At 38.1% G+C, this 20,988-nt stretch overlaps 1 protein-coding gene across 1 annotated transcript in view; it reads right to left on the reverse strand.

Moving 5' to 3' along the window:
* The window catches only part of LOC121871902 (mannosyl-oligosaccharide alpha-1,2-mannosidase IA-like), a 47,338-nt gene extending 37,175 nt beyond the window's left edge, over positions 1-10,163 (reverse strand). The window contains exon 1 of the mRNA XM_042374497.1: positions 9,497-10,163. Coding sequence (XP_042230431.1) covers positions 9,497-10,114 — 618 coding nt within the window. The 5' untranslated portion in view covers positions 10,115-10,163. The remainder of the gene's footprint in view (positions 1-9,496) is intronic.
* Positions 10,164-20,988: the final 10,825 nt, after the last annotated feature.

A 20,988-nucleotide genomic window follows, 5' to 3' on the forward strand; every position in this document is an offset into this window, starting at 1 on the left:
TTGATTTAAATAAAATAATCTTGAATTACACCTAGTGAACTTAAAATTTTATTGGTGAAATTACTGCATCACGCATGGGTCCCCTGAAAGGTGATTTCTCCTCCATCCCCACTTCCTTCTTTCTCCCTTCTCCTCCACCCCCACTTCTAATTCCCATCATCATCATTAACCAGGAAACTTCTACATACACACCTCAAAGTAAGTGTACTTCACTGCATTTTTTTTTCAGTTTGTATGTACTTTTCTGTGAGCCGGAACCAATTACCCAATGCAGTATCCCACTGAAACAATGGATTCGGTTTACGAATGACTCTGTGGAACAAATTGTGTTCATTAACCGAGGGACCACTGTGCTAGAATTTTTTTCATTATGTAAACTTTGTAGAATGTAATTTTATTTTTTATACAGTTATGAAAGACTAAGAAGCAGGTGTGAAGTATAAAAAGAATTAGAAATTATATGTCAATGAAACAAGAAAGTATTGGAACATTGTTTTGGTTTTGGCAGCACTCTCGGTAGTTAGGTTGAGGAGGATAGGAGGGTCAAGCTTGTGTGGTACACATTTATCTATTATTATCTGGACAATCATGGATAATTATGGTGTTAACTAAAATGTAATATGTTCATATAGTCTAAAGAGTATTGTAGTAGTGAGAGAGCACTGCATTTGGTTGAGATAACATTATTCCGAGTGAATTGATTTGTGGCCTTTTGTATGCTCATGGATGGAGAGTACATATTTGTTATATTTTGTTGTTAAATATATTTTGTTGTAATTTTAAAGCTGTGTTTTGATTAAACCAGTTTTAATGGGAACAGTGGTATTGAAATAAGCACCTGTCAGCAGTCAGGAGGTTGTTAAATAAGCTAAGGGTCTGTGTTTAACATTTAACCTCTCTGTTAACAGAAGATGTTATTTTAGTCTCCTCTGATATATTGGGCCTATGGGCTGACTATATATCCTCTAGTGAGTCCTAGAAGAGGGTGTGAAGGTTGTAACACTATTGTACAGTACAGGGGTATATTGTATTGCATAGCTACAACACAGTACAATACTGTATTTACAAATTTGGGTGAAAACATAGATGAACAAGCAAATGCATGGATACATACTGTACAGTGAAACTGTGTTGCTTTTTCACAAAAAAAGGGTGCTAGAAATAGGCACCCCCCCCCCGGTTGCTTTTCACCCGTGTCAAGCTCTACTCACATTCCTCCTTACAATGATTTATGCTTGGCCATGCCCTTGTTTGCTGCACTGTCAGTACAGAATTTCAAAAATCTTCTCAAGCTGCCATTTGATATCATAAATTGTTGTTTCTAACATCATGCTGTTCAGTGGGTTTGCATCCTGAAACACCCTTGTCTAATTTTTTTAGTTTTCACCTAGTATATCAGATGCTGTCATAAATCCTTAAAAAAAAATCTCTCTTGTAATGAGCAGGAGTTAAAAAATATACGTATATACTGTATATTCATCATCCATCATGAAATAATACCTAATAAATTTTTTAATATGAAAAGATCACCGAGTTACAGTATAAACTGTTGACCTAGCTGTGTCCTGTCATCACTTGCAGACTGTGATCATACAATGGTTAAGTGTATGGACAGCACTGGAAGGCGAGCCTTCCCAGGGTTTTCAAAAGCATATCAAATAAGAGAGCCCTGGTGGCTTAAGCTAGTCACACTAGAGTTTTCCGTGCAATATATCCGCGATAGCATTTCATCCACAGGCAATAAGTCAACTGTAAGGTACACACACTGGTCACACTGGCCAAATGAACCATTGGCCAGGCACCTAGCTCGTGCAGCTAGTGTGAGCTCGGTTGGAGAGCAGGATGGCTTCATTGTATGTTTCTATAGCAGTATTAACTGCTTCAGTGAGATATGTAGTCCTGTTCAAGAAGACCAGGACAAAAAAGAAACGATTGCAGTGTCCAAGCGATGTTTGTTTACATAAGTAATGCAAGTACAGTACTCTAAAGTCAAATAAAATTCCCCTAGTGATGTATTCTTATTATTATTTTTTTTATTTACTATGACATTTTTGCTCATGTTTTGTTATTGAAATACACTTTTTATATTCTTTTTACAATTTAACATTAATAAGAAAAAATCAAAATGGTGTAAATTTTATTAATATACAATAGACTCTATAGCACATTTCAACCCACCGTACCATGGATTTTCAGACACTCTGCATCATCCCACTTTCGACAACAAATAAGTTGTCGCTGCAGAGACAACTCGAGGAGTTCGTTGAAAAATCAACGCTACAGTGGATTTATTATGGTTAGAAACTCTAGTGTGACCGCAGCTTCAGGTGATCAGTAGTTGGTGTCCAGCTGTCAGTAAGGCTTGCCCAATTATGAGCAGCCCTACATGGGAGCCTGCTGGCTCACAATCAGATGGGACAGACTTTGGCTGAGATGAGTGTAGCTACTCGTTGAGTTGATTCTTAAAATTTACCCCCCTTTCTTCAATTTGCATCACTCAAGTGTACCTGTATGTATATTACAGTACTGTACCATTATTAGAGGATTAATTATGCAGGGGGTTTAAAAAATATGTTGCAAAATTAGGTGGATATATTCCGGAGACACACACAAGGATAAATGACTCCAAGATCATACAGTAGTGTCAATACCCCATACTTTTGGAGTTCGTTATACTACAAAATTGGGTACGGGAAGACTGCAAAAAGTCTATGGGCATAAAACATAAAATATCAGACCCTATTTAAATTAAGTGGTAACAGTGGAGTAGCAGTTTGGTGATAGCATGAAGAAAGGGTGGCAAAGGATGAATTTGGGGGCGGGGGAGGGAGGGACATACCGAGGTGCCGTAATGTGGTAGGTTTAAGTTGGCAAATTACTTCCTCCTCTGCAGTGGTCCAAGGTGGAACGTCTGTGTCAACCAAGGTTGGACGACCACACGTACCTGGACATGGAGGAGTATTCATTTGATGAATATGCGGATACTGCATGCATTTCACACTAGGAGCAGCTGGAAGAAATGCAGTGGAGGCTGTACGGCTGTACAGGGAACATTATCTGGACTGTAGGGTGCCTTCACGTCCAATGTTTCTCACGTTTCTCATCATTAATCTTCAGTTAACAGAAACTTGTACCTTTCCACCACATGCAGTTGCAATTAACAAAGGGAGACCACAAGACAGGCACATACTCAACATAGAGGAGCAGATACTGTGCATCGTCAAAGACGATCCTGGGACATGTATTTGATCAACTATGTGCAGGTGTGTGTCTACCATTTGGAGGACCCTACACAAACACCAGCTTCATCCATGCCACCATCAAAAGGTCCAACATCTAACTGACAATGACTATCCACAGTGGCTGCAGTTCTGTCAATGATTGCAAAGGCCTTATGTTCAAAACTGCCTGTTTCCTTCTTGGATGCTTTTTACAGCTGTAGTACTAATGCAGGGGATGGCATTGTTAATGTGCACATTACGAAGACCTGGTCTGTTGACAATCCAAAGGCAGTGACACGTACATCTCATCTGGTACAATTCGCAATCGGGCCAGCATTATTGGTAACCACCTTATTGGCCTATATCTGTTACCCCAGCGACTAACAGATGAAACATAATGTACACACTTTTTCTTGAGGATGTGCCCATCAGGATATACCAATAACTGTGGTACATGCATGATGATGCCCCAGCTCCTTTTACTCAAGTAACAGTGGAATTCCTAAATGCTGGGTATCCTGGCAGGTGGATGTGGAGTGGCAGCCCTGTTCTATGGCCACTTGACCTAAATTCCCTTGACATCTACTTGTGTGGCCACATTAAAAGCAAAGTAGTATATAATACAGAGGTCCCAATTCATGAGGAATTGTAGCACCGATTGCAAGACAGTGCCACAAGGGTTCACAGCAACCCTGGAGTCTTTGAATGTGTAGGAGTCATTTTTGCAATGGGCTGAAGCCTTCATTCAAGACAAAGGCAGGAACTTTGAACATTTACTGTAAAATCCGTATCAAATTGCATATGCTTGTAAATAAACTGTAGTAGCAACACTGGATATTTAATTAATAACAACTCCATATATTTGGTTGAAAATTTCACCAGTCCAATGGTGATTGAATGTTGGCAATTGAGTTAAGTATAATTATATAAATTATCCTCATCTAAGAGAAACTCCAAATTTCTTTATAGTAGAGTGAAACTTCTATTTAACGGACTATAGGGAGAGAAAAGAAAATCCATTATATTGAAGATCCTTTGGATGTGAAACTCCCACCTAATGTATTACCAGTATATGAAGAGATAAGTCTGTTATATGGAGGTTTCACTGTAAGGATTAATATAATTCTTTATAATTTGTTTACATTAAATTCTTTTAGGAACTTTTAGTTACTAAATAGAGCTGAATTGGGAAAATTTTAGTAAAGTACATTAATGTATTATTATACAGTACCAGTTTCAATCCAAAAAGTTGGTTTCCCTGCGCCAGCTCTCGCAAGTTTATTTGGTTATTGGCAGAAACATCCAACCTTCAACATGCACACTAATTAATCCTCAAATTTCTGTCGATTATGATGATATTTGAGGGTTACATACCACTACATTTCATGGCATAGGCTTTGATCATTTCAAATTTTCACTGGTTTCTTACAATATTGACTTATTAATTGAAATATTTATGTCAAATTCAGCTGGTCAGTGCCAGAGAATTGTAAGTTCTGTACTGTAGTAAATCTAATTATGTATTAGTAGTGTATTATGGTTAAGTAAAGGATGTTCTGAGAGAACATCTTTAATGTGGTAACAAGGTGATGGGTTTCAGCTTATCAACACCAAGAGTAATTGGACTGCACTTGCAACAGCTAAGTACAGTTAATTTTTTGTGTATTATTATACAGTACAGTACTAGTTGTGCTGTAAAGTAGACTTTTCGTATAACTTGCAGAGGAATCTTTTAGTGGCCACCTAAAATTCTTGTTACAGTGGTAAGATGCCTCAAGTATGTACCGTAAGTGTAGGAGTTAATCTTTAATGGTAATTATTACTTGTTTTTTTGTTTGTGTTTTTTAAAGGGGATTAGCCCACCTGGGCACGGGTCACTGCAATAATAATAACAATAATAATAAAGAACCATAAAGAAAATAAGATATGAAAAAAAATCAAGAGTGAGAAACAATATACAGCTCCTCCCCGACTTACGACCTACTCGACTGACGCCCACCTGGACATACGACCGCCTCGGTCGTACCAAAATGTTGTCACATTACGTATTTTCGAGTCCCAACGTCAGTGATTGCACTGTGTACTGACAAAATTTTCGTTTGTAATTCACTTTAAAATGGCTGGCAAGCTTAAAAATGAGAGTTTTGTGGTGCATTTTCGACTTACAGTCAGTTCTGCTATAACGCGATGGTTGTGCTCTTGTAAAACATCGTGTTATAGAAATTCGCAAAATAGAAATAACAGGGCTTATGGAAAAAATAGGGTTAGGTGCAGATTACTCAAAATCGAAAAAAATTTAGTAGTTAGCCTTACACAAAGGATAGCAGTCTAAATAAATGTTACATTCATATCTAATAATGAAATCATACAATAAATGTAACACTTTACCTTGAGAAAATATGAATATAACTTCATGGGGGAGAAGGGTGATTTTGAGGTTGACAACATCGAGCTTCTCTTCAAGTGCTATAGCCTTTCTTTTACGATCATCACCGGGAATGCGATCACCAGAACACTTCTTGGAGATATTCTTCTTCACCATATTCACAGTTAATACCACAAAATTGGAGAAATATTAAGCAAAAATCGCGTTACAGCAAACAAGAGTTCGCGTTTCACAAATATCGTTCCTCTATTCATAAATAGCGTAACAGCCAATTCGTGTTGTCAAAACACGCATTATAGCAGAACTCACTGTACGACCATTTTGACTTACGACCTGGATTTGGGTCCCTAACCCTGTCTTAAGTCGGGGAGGAGCTGTATGTATGTTGTGTTGTAAATGGAAAGAGAAACAATTGAGACCCTGCAATTGTGTATAAATGAGGCAGAAAGTCAGATCGGCAACCTGGGACTTGGTCACAATTTTCGTGATGCCACATGGCAGCAGGGTGTACCATTAGACAATACATTATGCTTCCAATATATTCCCAGGCAGTAGTACCTCCCTGTTTGGTAGCTACCTACTACCTACCTATTTACCTTATTTAGGTAGCTATTTAAAAGTTATTATTAAGTACCTATTGTATTTATTTACTTAATAATTAACACGGGTAAATGTGCAGCAGACACCTAACACCAGAAGGAGTTGTTCAATTTTGTTCATTTTATCCACAGATGTTCTTTGGATGTTAGTAAGTAATAAAAATGATACAACAATGCACAGAACCTAATAGAACCTGACCAAACCAACCAATGAAAACTACCCAACCTTACCCCCAGCATAATAAACAGAAAGTAAGGTACAGTACAGGGGGTGCCCGGGTTACAAACGGGTTCCGTTCCTGAGGACTTTCTTAAGTCGGATTTGTACACAGGTCGGAACACATGCTATGTGTATACCGTACTTATGTTTACCGTACTTATGTTTAAAGTCCCACTATATCACAGCCTAAGACCCTATATACATCTAAAATCAATTAACTTAAGACCAAATAAAAAACAGAATGACAAAATACAGTAAATGAAAGTAAAAAATAAATCATCAGCTAAATAAAATAATGTAAATTTCAAGTTTAATCCAGTTCGTATCGACGAGCATTTGTAAGTCGGGGACCCCCAGTACTGACTTTGATATCTGGTGCCAATGAAAGCAACTTTCTTGGAACAGCACCGTGTAATTTTTTTTTTTTTGGACACAAGAGTACACTTGGATTGGCTCAGTTGCTGCAGACAACAACACACACGGACATGGCAGATTTTTTAGGCCGAATATTTATGATATACTGTATAATTAACTTCTTCGCATACAAAGCACCTGGAGACATCATTTAAGTGTCACATGATCAGTTTTCACCATATTTTACCCTGAAATTTCTTTCATCCTTCATACCTTGCCTACTACAGGATCATAGATAATGAAAAACTAAAAAATAAAATACTAATAATTAAAATAAAAATTTTTGTCATTTTTAATACTTAACACCCAAAGAGCATCTGTGGAAAAATTTAATGTAATCCAACAACTCCTGGTATCAGCCGTCTGCTCCACATTACCTTAAGTTTCAATGGTTCATTTGGGGGGTTTACATGACACTTTACTACACATGGGTTGTAATCTCAATTATGTGCTGTCTTACAAAAACTAACCCACCTTATAGAGTTAGGACAGTACATTAATTATATATTTATATAATCATTTGTACAGTACAGTCTCTCTTCACCTTACAACAACCCGGACATACGACGGCCATGGTCGTATAAAATATTTTTCACATTACGTATTTTCGAGTCCCGACGTTAGTGACTGCGCTGTGTACTGACTAAATTTTCGTGTGTAATTCCCTTTAAAATGGCTGATAAGCGTAAAAGTGAGAGTTCTCGTGGTGCTGAGAAGAAAAAGAGACACCCATTTTAAAATTGCTATGTATTATTTTCGCCTTTTCGATTTATGACCTGGTCGTCGGGATGGAACCCGGTCGTAAGTCAAGGAGAGACTGTATATCAGTATGTTTATGTAGATGGAAAAATTCTTCTAGAACCTATTCAGTTGCTCTTAGGGTCCACTCAGTAGTGCATATATCAATCCAGTCCATTAGCTCACCTACCTACACTTGTGAATCAGGGACCAGGTGTTTGAGTATTGTTGCTGTGAAAAATAAATTCCAGCAAGGGGGAGGATATCCTGACATAACCCATCGAGCCAAAAAATGAAATACTGTACAGGTACTGTATATTGGAAAGATCTCTGCACAATAGTGGTTCAGTTTATTAATACTGTACTGTTGTCAAGGGAAGTGGGTCAAATTTCCTTGATTTTGTTCACAAAACCCAAAACCCAGCATTCCCAACGTGGCCCCCTACATTGTTGGGGTGGAAGGGGGATGGGAATAACTACCGTATACAGTACTGTATAAAAAAAAAGTGATTTTCCCCAAAGATAAATGTCAATCACCTAAAACAGCAAGAAAACCAGCAAAAAAATATATTCATGTGAAAAAAGATGATGGGTGGTTAACAAAAAATGACTGGGAAAAAATATAAATATTTATGAAAACATTTTTTTTACGATAATTAGCCATCCAGGCACAGGTCATTTGATGACCCACATCAAGGCCTGGGGGGGAAAAATGTAATAAAATAATAATAATAATAATAATAATAATCAATAAAAATAAATAATTATAATAAAGAAAATATTAATAATACAGTACTAATAAAAATTAATATAAACTATAAATAATAATAATAATAAAGAGCCATAAATAAATACAGAAAAATCAAGAGTGAGAAATTATATATGCATGTTGTGTTAATAGAAAGAGACAATCGAGACCCTGCAATTGTGTGTAAATGGAGCAGAAAGTCTCATCAGCAGCCTGGGACTTAGTCAATTTTTGTGGTGCCATATAACAGCAGGGTCTACCATAGACCATACATTATGTCTCCAATATCTTTCCAGGCGGTATTACCTCCCTGTTTGATAGCTGCCTATATCTTAACTCTTAACTTCCCTATACCTAGAAAACTAAGCATTAACACAGGAAAATGAATAGAACTGAAAGTAATCAGCATACAAAACTGGGATAAAAAAAAAACGACGGCCACGTTTCATATATTAGCCCTTACGGTACTTTGTTTAAATCTGCCACATCACAGCTGATGATGCAACTGTAAGAATGCTATATTAACTTGCCTTTAGTGTATCTATAAACCTAAGCCTTCTCCCAAGAAAATTAACAGAAGTTAAAGTAATCAGTGTACAAAACTGTCTAAAAACATCCCCCATAATTAACAAACCGCTGACAGTCACAACGTATATTAGCCTTCTTTTGAGAGTCCACATGTAAAATAATACTATCTATACTTCTATTTGTACTGGGTACTTCTCATAGTTTCCATATATTACTTAGAATTCAATAGCATATTCCTGACAAAATCTGACTACAGGTAATCCTTGTTTACTGCAAGGGTCAAGGTATTCTTTGTTTACTGCAAAGGTTTTGCTTCTCAAAATCTTCAGTGTGAAATTGCAAAATGCAAAACTATTTTTTTTCCATAAAAACAATGTATCAAAAGGGGGTGCATTCCTACCAGGGAACTTTGGGGGTACTCGAGTTGACTTTTCATACAGAACACATAATTCACTCTGAAAACTGCTACAAGTAATACATGACTGATCCCTGTCATGAACCCGACCTGACACCATCAACATACTGTAATAAACTCAGCAATGTATGCCATATATCGTTACTTAATAACAATTGCCTATTTATTAACTCTAACGGTAGCCTTAGTGTATGACAACTACTAATAAGCATTGAGGAAGTTTTTACCTCTTTCACTTTGTCTCGTCGTTGTCTGGCCACAGGGTCTCTGTCTTCACCTCCTTGGACTACTGGTAATGGGTTCTTGCCGTCGCCTCCTGACAAGCCTGACTTTTCAAGCTCAACTTCATTTCCATTTTGCACTCTCACACTCTCGTCTACTTGTCCAACGATCTGATTACCTTTATTAGCCACAGTCGAACTTACTGTGAGTACAACAGGTTTTTCAATTACTCTCATGTGTCGTAATTCTTCATCATTGTTTATTTTTTCCATTAACCGTTGTTTGTCGTCTGATAAATGAATATCATTATGGTCCACCACAATATGATAAAGCCCCTCGTGTTTTCTGATGGCCCCTTCTTCCCCTGACTGTGGCGGGGGAGGGGGCAATATGAGCTCTGGTCCAGCTTTTTGCATCTGTTTGTACACTTTGTAAACATGGTCTACCCTGGTGCTCAGCCCACCTCTCAGGTCAGGTAGGAAAAATATTGGTCCTATGCAAATGAAAAGAAAAGTCAAACACACCAAAAATATTAAGACTTTTTCTCTCGATCTGAATATTCTTCTAAGAGTCCAAGAGCCATTTCGTTTGCTATAAAGAGGTAAAACACCACCGAAGGCCATTGCTGATCCCCGACACCCTCAACATCCAGGCGACTACTGAACAAACCTGCGCCTAGCGGCTCAAGTGATACCCCAATACAGAAAACGGAGGTTGCATGTTAAAACCTCTTTGATATTTATTCACTTAAATCATCGTACAAGTTTACCTTGGTTCACAAAGTACATATATAGTACAGGCATAAAAAAGCATTAACAGTAAGCCGATTTGCGTAAAGGATAGCCCAAAAAAGATTGTTTCGTGCACATAGCTATAAATTCCACCTGAACAACGCTAACTACCAATTTATCTTATTAAATCTCATTTTAGAACACCTGGGAAATATAATATTAGTAAATACATAAATTAATAACTCAATAGAAATATTTCTTGTGTACATGTAATATATATATATATATATATATATATATATATATATATATATATATATATATATATATATATATATATATATATATATATATATATATATATATATATTGTACATTATTTATATACCTGCATTATCTATGTACTTATACTTTTTACTTTTATCCTCTTCACCTATGATCAGTTCGACTAGCATAAAAAGGAAGAACAAACGGAAGAAGTCCAAAGAAAATGACTTTGCAAACTAACAGCTTCGGCCGAAATAGCCTAACGGCGAAGTGGCCAGTAATCCCCAAAACAAGTTCAAGACTAGCATTGTCGAGGTACATTTGGAAACAATGACTGCATGGCGATTAATCGCCCAAATAAAGATATAAGGACTCGTGTAAATGGCTGTCTTATCAGATAAAAATACACGAGGACAAATCAACAGGATGAAGGCTTCATGAACATACATGATACCATCATTTGTTTGTTACGGTCAACTTATTTTTATTTCTTATGTATTTAAAAATAAATCGTATTTAAAGCTGCGTGCATTCGGTTCATTCTACCAGTTATGTCCATCTGATAAATGTTAATCGATATTCGTGATGCCACTCAGCAACCAAACGAGCAATTACTTTCATCTAAATTATCTTGACATCCATGCGTGGTCTTAAGGTTCTGTATCTGGACTAATAAGCTCTTTTGGTTAACAGTTAATTTTATTTTATGTTAGAGTGAGACGATCAGTGGCGAAGAGGATAAAAGAAAAAAGTATTAATTTAACCACAATTGGTAGTTCCTCGGCGTTATACTAAAACTTTTTTCATCCCAAACGATAAAACTTGACTCGTTCGTGCATTACATTTCAAAATTCTATTCTCGAACACATCATCATATAATTTCTTGTTCTGCTTACTATAAAATATTTAATTCATCATTCTGTCTAATTCATTATTTGATTCAAGTGAGAATAAAGTTGGTAAATAAGTAAGTAAACTGACATAAAATAATAATAAAAGTCATGTTATTCATTCAACACTTGTTAATTAAGTTTAATGTTGAGTGCTAATTTATTTCTACCTCTATCTATTGAACCATCTCAGCCCACCACACTCACCCTGCAGTTCACATTTACTCCCGCCCACCACACTCACCCCGCCATTCACATTCCCCCCACTCCCGCCCACCACACTCACCATCGCCTTTAACTCCCCCCCCCACACCTGTTCACCACACTCACCCCGCCATTCACACCCACCCCACTCACCCTGCAGTTCACATTTACTCCCGCCCACCACACTCACCACGCCATTCACACCCACCCCACTCCAGCCCACCACACTCTCCATAATGTTAAACCCATATACAGTACTCACCTCCTCCATTACACCCTCACACACACACACACACACACACTCACACACACACCTCTCAAGCATTCAGCAATCCATAAATAAACAAAAAATAACTGGCAAGGTAACTGACACAGCCCTGGAACACTTGTGTAAGTTCTTTAAGCGACTCCAACACATCGTTACTTCCACACTTGTGGTCAGCATGAAGCAGATCACTTGGTGCTGCGGGTGTGGTCTACTGCATAATTTATGTGCATTATAAACTGTAATAGTGTACTATAAAAATTTTCATGGTGATTTAGTATTATAAGTTTGGTTAGGTTGGTTAGAACAACTTCAAGTAGACCACACACTCTAAAAAGTCTTAAGTTGTCTTAGTAGACCAAACAATATACTATATAGCACCGATCACTCACTACGACTTGACATAATTATGATATATTAAGACTTGATACAATAAGACTTGTTATATTAAAACTTGATACATTATTTCAAGATAGAAAATAATTGAAATCATAATTCCATCAAAATCGTGAAATAAAAGATTAATGTTTTAAAAGTAAAAAAAAAATTATCATTGTCTACCTGAATATACTATACTGTACATGTTGAATCATTGTAAACTTATATGGCAATTTTACTGAATATCTATCTGTCTATCTATCTACTGTATGAACTGTCCGAATGACATACTGTATTGTACATAAGCAAAAAAGTGATTCATAGATTGTCATGTTAACTGGTCGCTCCCATAAATTCGTTCCGTAATATGCTACTTCAAGGTCCATTTTTTTACCAGCGTTGTCTAGGTACATTCTTTGTATACCTGCACTGTTTAAAAGCATGTTGAATTATATACCTGCACTGTCAATACATATGATGAATCTATGTAAGCTTGTGTGGATATTTTACTGAATAGAAGTAAACTGAACCGAAAAAGGAGTTTGATTAATGTTATGGTAATGAGCATATGTACACAGGTGCGTCTGTGTTGTACTGTACGTACATCTTGACCATGCTTGCGTGAGTGTATGTGAGTAGCCCCTAGGAGTAGTTAAACTTTAACCTGGTGAACGAGTCGTACACGGGAGAACGAGATGGTTGTGAAGGAGTTGGTTGTGGGTGAACGAGTCACTCAGACGTTTATGCTCGAGTTTATTTAGATTTTGGTGAACAAGTCGGTTGAACGAGTCTGAGGAACGTAGTTGTTCTTGGTGAACGGGTAGGACCGACGAATCATATCTTGTGAACGAATTAGGTCTTGTTAATTAAACGTGTCACGTGTACGAATCGGACCTTTGTGGACGAGTCGGGTGAACCGTGTGTGTGTGTGTGTTGGGATCAATGTTGCCAGGACCACACGACCATGCGGCGATTTTCATGTTTACTTCAAATCCAGTAACATGCCATGGCACTTCGATTACCCCTCGGGGTCCATATCACTTCTTGGGCTTCCACAACCAGCATTTTAACGTGGCATATAGCAGTGCTTGGTTATTTTCAACAACAAACAGGCTAATTTGATCAAAATTTGTACGAGGTCAGTTCAGATATGGCAAGGTGAAGTTGTTTGTGATTTTCTTTTTTGAGTCATCCAAAATGGCAGATTTGTTTACTAAGGAAGTAACGTCACTCCGGCTATAATATCTTATTATTGGTCGACAAACTCTAAAGAAAATTTATTTGATGTATTTTATGATTTTTATCTTCCAGTAAGATTGTTGTTGCCGGATTCTTGCAGCAGGTAACACGCAGGTCTAATTATTTGGTGTATTCTTTATTTTGTCGCAATGTAACGTTATATTGAAGTCATTATTTACTTAACTGAGTCGTCACATTATTTGAGTCATCCAGCCATTATTCGCTTCATGTAGCCGTGATTCCTCAAGTCTCCATTCGTCTCACTCAGGCGTCTCAGTTCTCCTTCTTCCTTAACTCATCTCAAGTTTCCACGGATTCCTCATTTTCCCGAATCATTTAATGTTATTAATTAATAAGCAAAACGAGTCTTACGAGGTACATTGAGGCAGATCAGTCAGATTTTGCAGCTTCGTCCGAACACGTAGCGAAGATTAACCCTCTAAGGCTAAAGAGTAGAGTCGCGCTTAGGTATTTTATTCTAGCTAACGCCTGAATATGTTCACCAAGACTGATGGTTCACCTTGAAATAATATACAGTGACCGAAAAGTCCCAATGCAACCGTAATATTAAACAATAGATTGTTTCCTTGTTACACCTCAATTTTTCTGTTCTGCTTACATAAGAACATACGGAAATAAGGAGTCTGCAATAGGCTGGTAGGCCTGTGCATGGCAGCTCCTGCCTAGAATTACAATCACTCTCTATCATCCATGAATCTATCTAGCCTCCTTTTAAAACTTACAGTAAGTATTGGAAATGGTATCCACTTTCAACATTTACTGTGATTATTTCTCAATATCTATAGTGTAAGGAGAACAAGGTTAAGTGATTATAATGTTAATTGTTGCACAGGGACTTAGCGAGCACACCCTGTATACTGCGAGTGGAGGCAACACAACCAGACGGAGTGCTTCAGGTTTTCAAAGATTCATACATTGAATTCAAGATATATAAACACAGTAGATAAATAAACATAGGTATTAGATATTTATTCAGTAAATTCATCATATGAGTTTTCATTGATTCAGCATGTATATAGACAATGCATTTATTCACAATATATAGACGGTGCAGGTATACAATATACGGTACATAGACATTGCAGGTATACAATATACGGTACATAGCGGTACATAGACAATGCAGGTGTACAAACAATGTATCAAGACAAGAAGATGAAACAATTCTTCTAACGGGATCTTTTAATAAGCTACGACACGGATATACGCATTAAAATACCAGTAAAACTACAATGAGACTCTTCCGTAAGAAATTATTCCACACATCATCGTCACTTACGAAGAGAAGTCGACGCTCTAGAAATATCTGAGGATGTAAATTTTGGCCTCAAGGACGATAAAAAGTGGTTCCATAAGCAGCTTCGTCACTCACTACAACTGTCCTCTCTCACACACACACACACACACTTGTGACGCCACCTGCACTTTCTGCTGCCTCTTATACTGTGCCCTGTCTTCGTGTACTTTTCGCCTCTTAACGGCCTGATATCCGCTTTGACTATTACGTATTGTTGGCACGTACTTAGGGGAGAGAGAGAGAGAGAGAGAGAGAGACCATCGTCTTCTATACTAATTAGTGTAAACACCAGAATATATTAAAAAAAACTTCCAGAAAGATTCAGTTGAATTATTTTTGCAAAATCACTTCTGAAGGTAGAATATACTGCACTTTTGCATGTCCCCAAAACTATATTTGTATAAGATGTTACATGAGCTACAGTTGAGCCACTTGTACTACTGGCAAAATGTTGACGGATGTGAATGGACATTTTACATATCTTTTCGTCCTCTCAGATAACTCAACTGATTGTGTATGTTTATGAAGGACACACACACACACAGTCTATTTACATGACCAGAATAATTAGTTTAAGCTAATTTGTGTTAGTGGGTTTGTTATTTGCGTTAAATTGTGTGTTTGGTAAAAGCACATAACCTTTTGTTGGTGGCAGCAACAGATAAGACAGGAGACAGCATCAGCAACTCTGGCGGGTTTCATCCTGTAAACTCCCTGGGGTGATGTTAACACCCTGGGGTGATGGTAACTCCCTGGGTGATGGTAACTCCATGGGGTGATGATAACTCCCTGGGGTGATGATAACTCCCTGGGGTGATGGTAACTCCCTGGGGTGATGGTAACTCCCTGGGGTGATGGTAACTCCCTGGGGTGATGGTAACCCCCTGGGATAATGGTAACTCCCTGGGGGTGATGGTAACTCCTTGGGGGTGATGGTATCTCTCTGGGGTGATGGTAACTCCCTGGGGTGATGATAGCTCCCTGGGGTGATGAAAACTTCCTGGGGGTGATGGTAACTCCCTGGGGTGGTGTTGTTAACTGGGGGGCTAATCTCCAGGTGATCCCATTATTGTTACTATTTTAATGTCAATATATAACGACAATCTTATATTAATAGCAAATTTAACCAAACAACTGCGATTTGGGCGGCTTCCGGTCACTTGGCCGACAGACGTTTGGCCGACGGACATTTCACCGACGGACATTTGACCGAACGGACATTTAGCCGAATGGACATATGGCCGAATCGAACCTAACCTAACCTAGCCTATACAAATGTGCAAAAATGAATTTTTTATCATGCAAATGTATCACATTGCAATTATGTTATCTTTTTATCCTGTGTTTTATAAAACAATTACATTGCAAAGAAGAAATAAAAAAAATAAAATAAAAAGGCCATATGTTCATTCGCCCAAATGTCCGTTCTGCTAATTGTCCGTTCGGTCTATTGTCCGTTCGGACAAATGTCTGTCGGCTCAATGTCCGTTCGGTCAAATGTTCGTCGGTGAAAAGTCCGTCGGCCAAATGTCCTTCGGCCATCTGTCCGGCCACGGATTTGGGCAGCAATGCAATAAATGGATCACGTGAGGATTAGGCCCCAAAGACTATTTGACCTAATGACCAAAAATCCTAACACTAACCAAGGGGAGGGAAGGGTAGGTTAAGTTAAGTTAGCGTTATGATGGTTAACCTTATTGTGAAATAAACTATTGCGTCTAATCTTCAGGTGTTTATAATAAATTAATATTATTCTTCTTGTTATGATCTCAGTATTTAGCGCCAGTCTTCCTATATATTGAAGATGTTTAGCCAAATTCTTAAGCTATAACAGTATTGCCAATATGTAATGCCATCCTTACAACATCTATTTTATTGTTTAATTATTACGTGTTCCCGCCGTCTGATGTTACACCGGGAAGGATAAAAACAGCACAATCACTTGACAACAGTGTGCGACCCTCACAGTGATGGGCTACAACTTCAACCGTGAAAATCTGCAACATTTCACATAGAATAGCTGCAACGTCATAACAACAATCTAGATAGATTCATGGATGATAGAGTGGTAGTAACTCTCGACAGGAGCTGCCATGCACAGGCCAACCGGCCTATTGCAGACTCCTTATTTTCTTATGTTCTTATGCAACCCTGGCACTGAGTATGACACAACGCTTGGTACTACTGGAGCTGATTCAGTGATTCCCGTCTTTTCTCACAACTGAAATTGAGATAGTTGCAAAAACACAAATCACCAATTGTACTGTACATGAGTTGACATGACAGGTACAATACAGCACAGTGAGGTCCAACAGCCAGTCAACCTATACTGTAGGCCCTACAGAAGGCAAGCAGAGCGGCTCGTCACACCAAAACCATCTCAGGCATGACTTTCTGGACCATCACAGTGATGATTCTCAAAAATTCATACGATATTAAATTTTCCCCTAACCTGAAATGTGTAAAGCCATCTCTCACCTCTGCAGCGGCAATAAGAGGCGACAGTACACAGAAACTCTCCCATTATTAGATGTGTTGTCTGAAGGTACTAAACTTTGTGTCTCTTTTGACTATTAAATCCCTCGTTAGTAGTAAAGAAACTTTTATTAACGTTGTTTTATAAAGCGTTTGTGATTTTGTTACAATACAAGGATTATTAACTATATTATTATCGCCTTACTCCGCGGAGGTTGTACTTTATTGTGCGTGAAGCCTGTGAGGTAAGGACGCATGGATCACCTGAAGATTAGCCCCCAACTTACTTCCCCTGGTGATTAAACTCCTAAACTAAAGAAAACTGGGGGATTAGGTTAGGTTAGTGTGAAACTGGTTAATCTTAGGGTGAAATAAGCTGGGGGGTTAATCTTCAGGTGACCCGAACAAACACATGACAGCACCATAAATATCATTATAATGGTGTACTATACACCATCATCTGCACATTATAATGGTGCACTATACGCCACCATCTACACATTATAATGACACACTACACACCATCATCTACACATTATAATGGTGCACCACACACCATCATCTACACATTATAATGGTGCACTACACACCATCATCTACACATTAAATCATCGTGTGTGTGGATGGTCAGGATAAATAGGCCAACACGAGATCATAAAACCGATTGGTCACGGATTCACTAGAACCAAACACGCTAATTGTGACCACTGGCAGATCATTCTCAGTGTAGGGGAGGGGGGTGCGAGGGGGAGGGGGTGTGAGGGGGGGGATGCGAGGGGAGGGGTGCGACGGGGAGGGTGCAATGGGGGTGGCACCGTATGTGGGGGAGGTGATATTGTTTGTGCGAGGGGGGTGGCACTGCAGTGCCAGCTAACAGTTGGGTGATCGATGATGATGAAAGACTTTACTGAATAATATAAAAATATTATTCTTTACTGTAATTGATATGTGTTGATTTTTTTTTCATAACAAACCTTATATTTAATCATGTGTATAAGTTGTTGCCCCCCCCCCCCCACACACACACGTATACTGTATATTTATTTTCCACTAACTATCTAATAACACCATAGCTCTGTATCCATCAGTGGTGAACATTATACAGGAAAACACCTCGTACACTGAACCATTGTGAAATCTTACGTTCATGAAAGGAAAAAATATAGGAGTTGTAATTTATTGAGACCAAAAAAACCTGCAACAGTAAGACACTCTATAATAATGGTCTATACACCACAGAGGTCGACGGCGGTCACTCACTTAACTCACTCACATCACTTGAAGGTTGCCCTCCTCCCTCAGCTTACTTTACCTTAGGACTGACCACCCTCATGCTCTGCTAACCTAACTAAATCTAACCTAACTTAACCTAACCTCACCTAATCTAACCTTATCTAACCTAGCCTAACCTCACCTAATCTAACCTTATCTAACCTAGCCTAACCTCACCTAATCTAACATTGTCTAACCTAGCCTAACCTAACCTTATCCAACCTAATCTAACATTATCTAACCTAACCTAATCTAACCTAAACCCACCAGGTAACATTAGAGTATTTGATCATCAGGTGAAATAAACTGAGGGAGCTAATCTTCACGTGATCCATACACTCAAGTAAACAGGTAAGTCCATCACTACCAGCTATTCGGTTATAATTATACAGTATACAAATCTTAATATAAATCTAGTATGCATGTTTCTCAAGTCATCTCTTCCTGGGAAACATTACTAAGAAATATGAAATGTGGTGAATATCGACCAAGGGCTGAACAGAGGGGACATTACAAAGGTACTCAAACTATCCAACCAGGAGCGAACTCGTAACAATGGTGTTAAATAAGACAAATTTAGATTTAGGCGCGAAGTAGGTAAACACTGGTTTGGAAACAGAGTAGTGGATGAATGGAACAAGTTACCAAATATCACCATAAACTCGAATACGCTGGATAGCCTCAAACATAGGTTGGATGCTTATATGAGCAATTGGGGTTGGGTGTAAATGGGACTGCCCAGTATGGGCCAATAGGCCCGCTGCAGTTTCCTCCATTCTTATGTTCTTATGTATGTCTGTGTGTGTAGAGGTGGGTGGGTGGAGAAGCCGGGGAGCCCTCTATCTATTTATCTATTTATAAAACAATCAGCCTATCTACCTTTTAAACTATCTTTCTATCAGTTAAATTATCTATCTAGCTGTCTATCAAACAATCTAACTTTCTACCTAACAATTAAAACCATCTATCTATCTATCTATCTATGTCGTGTGAAAAAAAACTCTAAAAACAAAAACAATTTAATTAGTACCTTTCCTGCAGTCCTTCAGGCGCTGATTACCAGTACAAATTACTTCAGTCTCCTTTTGAAATATCCTCCACGTTAGAGCGCGCGCGTGTGTGTGTGTGTGTGTGTGCGACCTTATCTGTAACGAGTGACACTGATAATACCGAAAGGAAATAAACTTTAACGCGTAGATTATTTCCGCGCCGAGCTAGAGAGAGAGCTAATATGGAAGAGCATACCCTCCCCCCCCCCCATATTTATAACCTTACTGGCGGTCTATGATAGCAGTCAAGTCATTGTTTATGGAGACACGAACCATGAGTTTATACCGAGACACACCTGACTCACACCTACGTATGTCACAAACGAGGAGTGTATCGCCTTCTCTTAGTACCGAGACCAACTTTATTATTGTTTAAATCAGGTGTGTCACGCAAGGCTCGATTAAAGTGGCCTCTTGTCACGAAACTTATTAAACATAAACAGAAGAAAAAGATAAAACAAAGCGTTATTGGAGTTGGAGAATGAACTTGGTGTTTATCGTTGTGACTACAGTATACTGTATGCCGGTGATGTTCGAATATGTTTGAATTTCCCGGAAATGAATATCTAAAAAAAAAAAATTAACTTGTATGGTTGCCTTAGGTTAAAACACAACATCCGACATTCACAATGGTGTCATACTACACCGAGACTCGACTTTAACTGTCAGTTTACTTAGCGCCTGCAGTTGAATGGCAGATTCAACGTACATATTTTTTGAACCCAGATATTGATATTTTCTGAACTTACATTGTATACCTGCACGATCTAACTTTACTTTATACCTGCATTCTCTACATACATGCTGAACTCTTCACCTACATTGTCCATATACATGCTGAATTGTATACCTGCATTGTTTATATACATACTGAATCAATGTAAACCTGTATGCCGATTATACTGAATGAACACCTACCTAATATAATATATAAGTGTTAATGAAGAGACAAACAAACTGGTTGTCAGCGTGCACTTTGTGTTGAACCCTGCTGTAAAGACACTTCCTGTTGCCTCGTGCCTACGTTGGTTCAGGACACACTGATAATATCGATTCTCTCGCTTAGGTTACCGAGGTCTTTAATAATAATAATAATAATAATAATAATAATAATAATAATAATAATAATAATAATAATAATAACGGCAACAATAGCCTACTACTACTACTACTACTAATACAGTATAATAGCAACGAATACAACAGCAAAATTAATGATCATAATAACTAACGGATTATTAAAAATAGACAACAGCTAAATATATATACTGTATAATACATGAGCATTACATATTATACGACGCTAAGCAAGGTGGATAGGCCATCTGCTGTCAACCTCCTATATTTCCCACTTCTGAACTTTGCCTTTTACTGTACCCTTCTTGCACACTCAGAGCTAATGCTCTCTT

Source organism: Homarus americanus, unplaced genomic scaffold (assembly GCF_018991925.1).
Source record: "Homarus americanus isolate GMGI-L3 unplaced genomic scaffold, GMGI_Hamer_2.0 scaffold34345, whole genome shotgun sequence".
In the NCBI taxonomy this organism is placed as follows: domain Eukaryota; kingdom Metazoa; phylum Arthropoda; class Malacostraca; order Decapoda; family Nephropidae; genus Homarus; species Homarus americanus.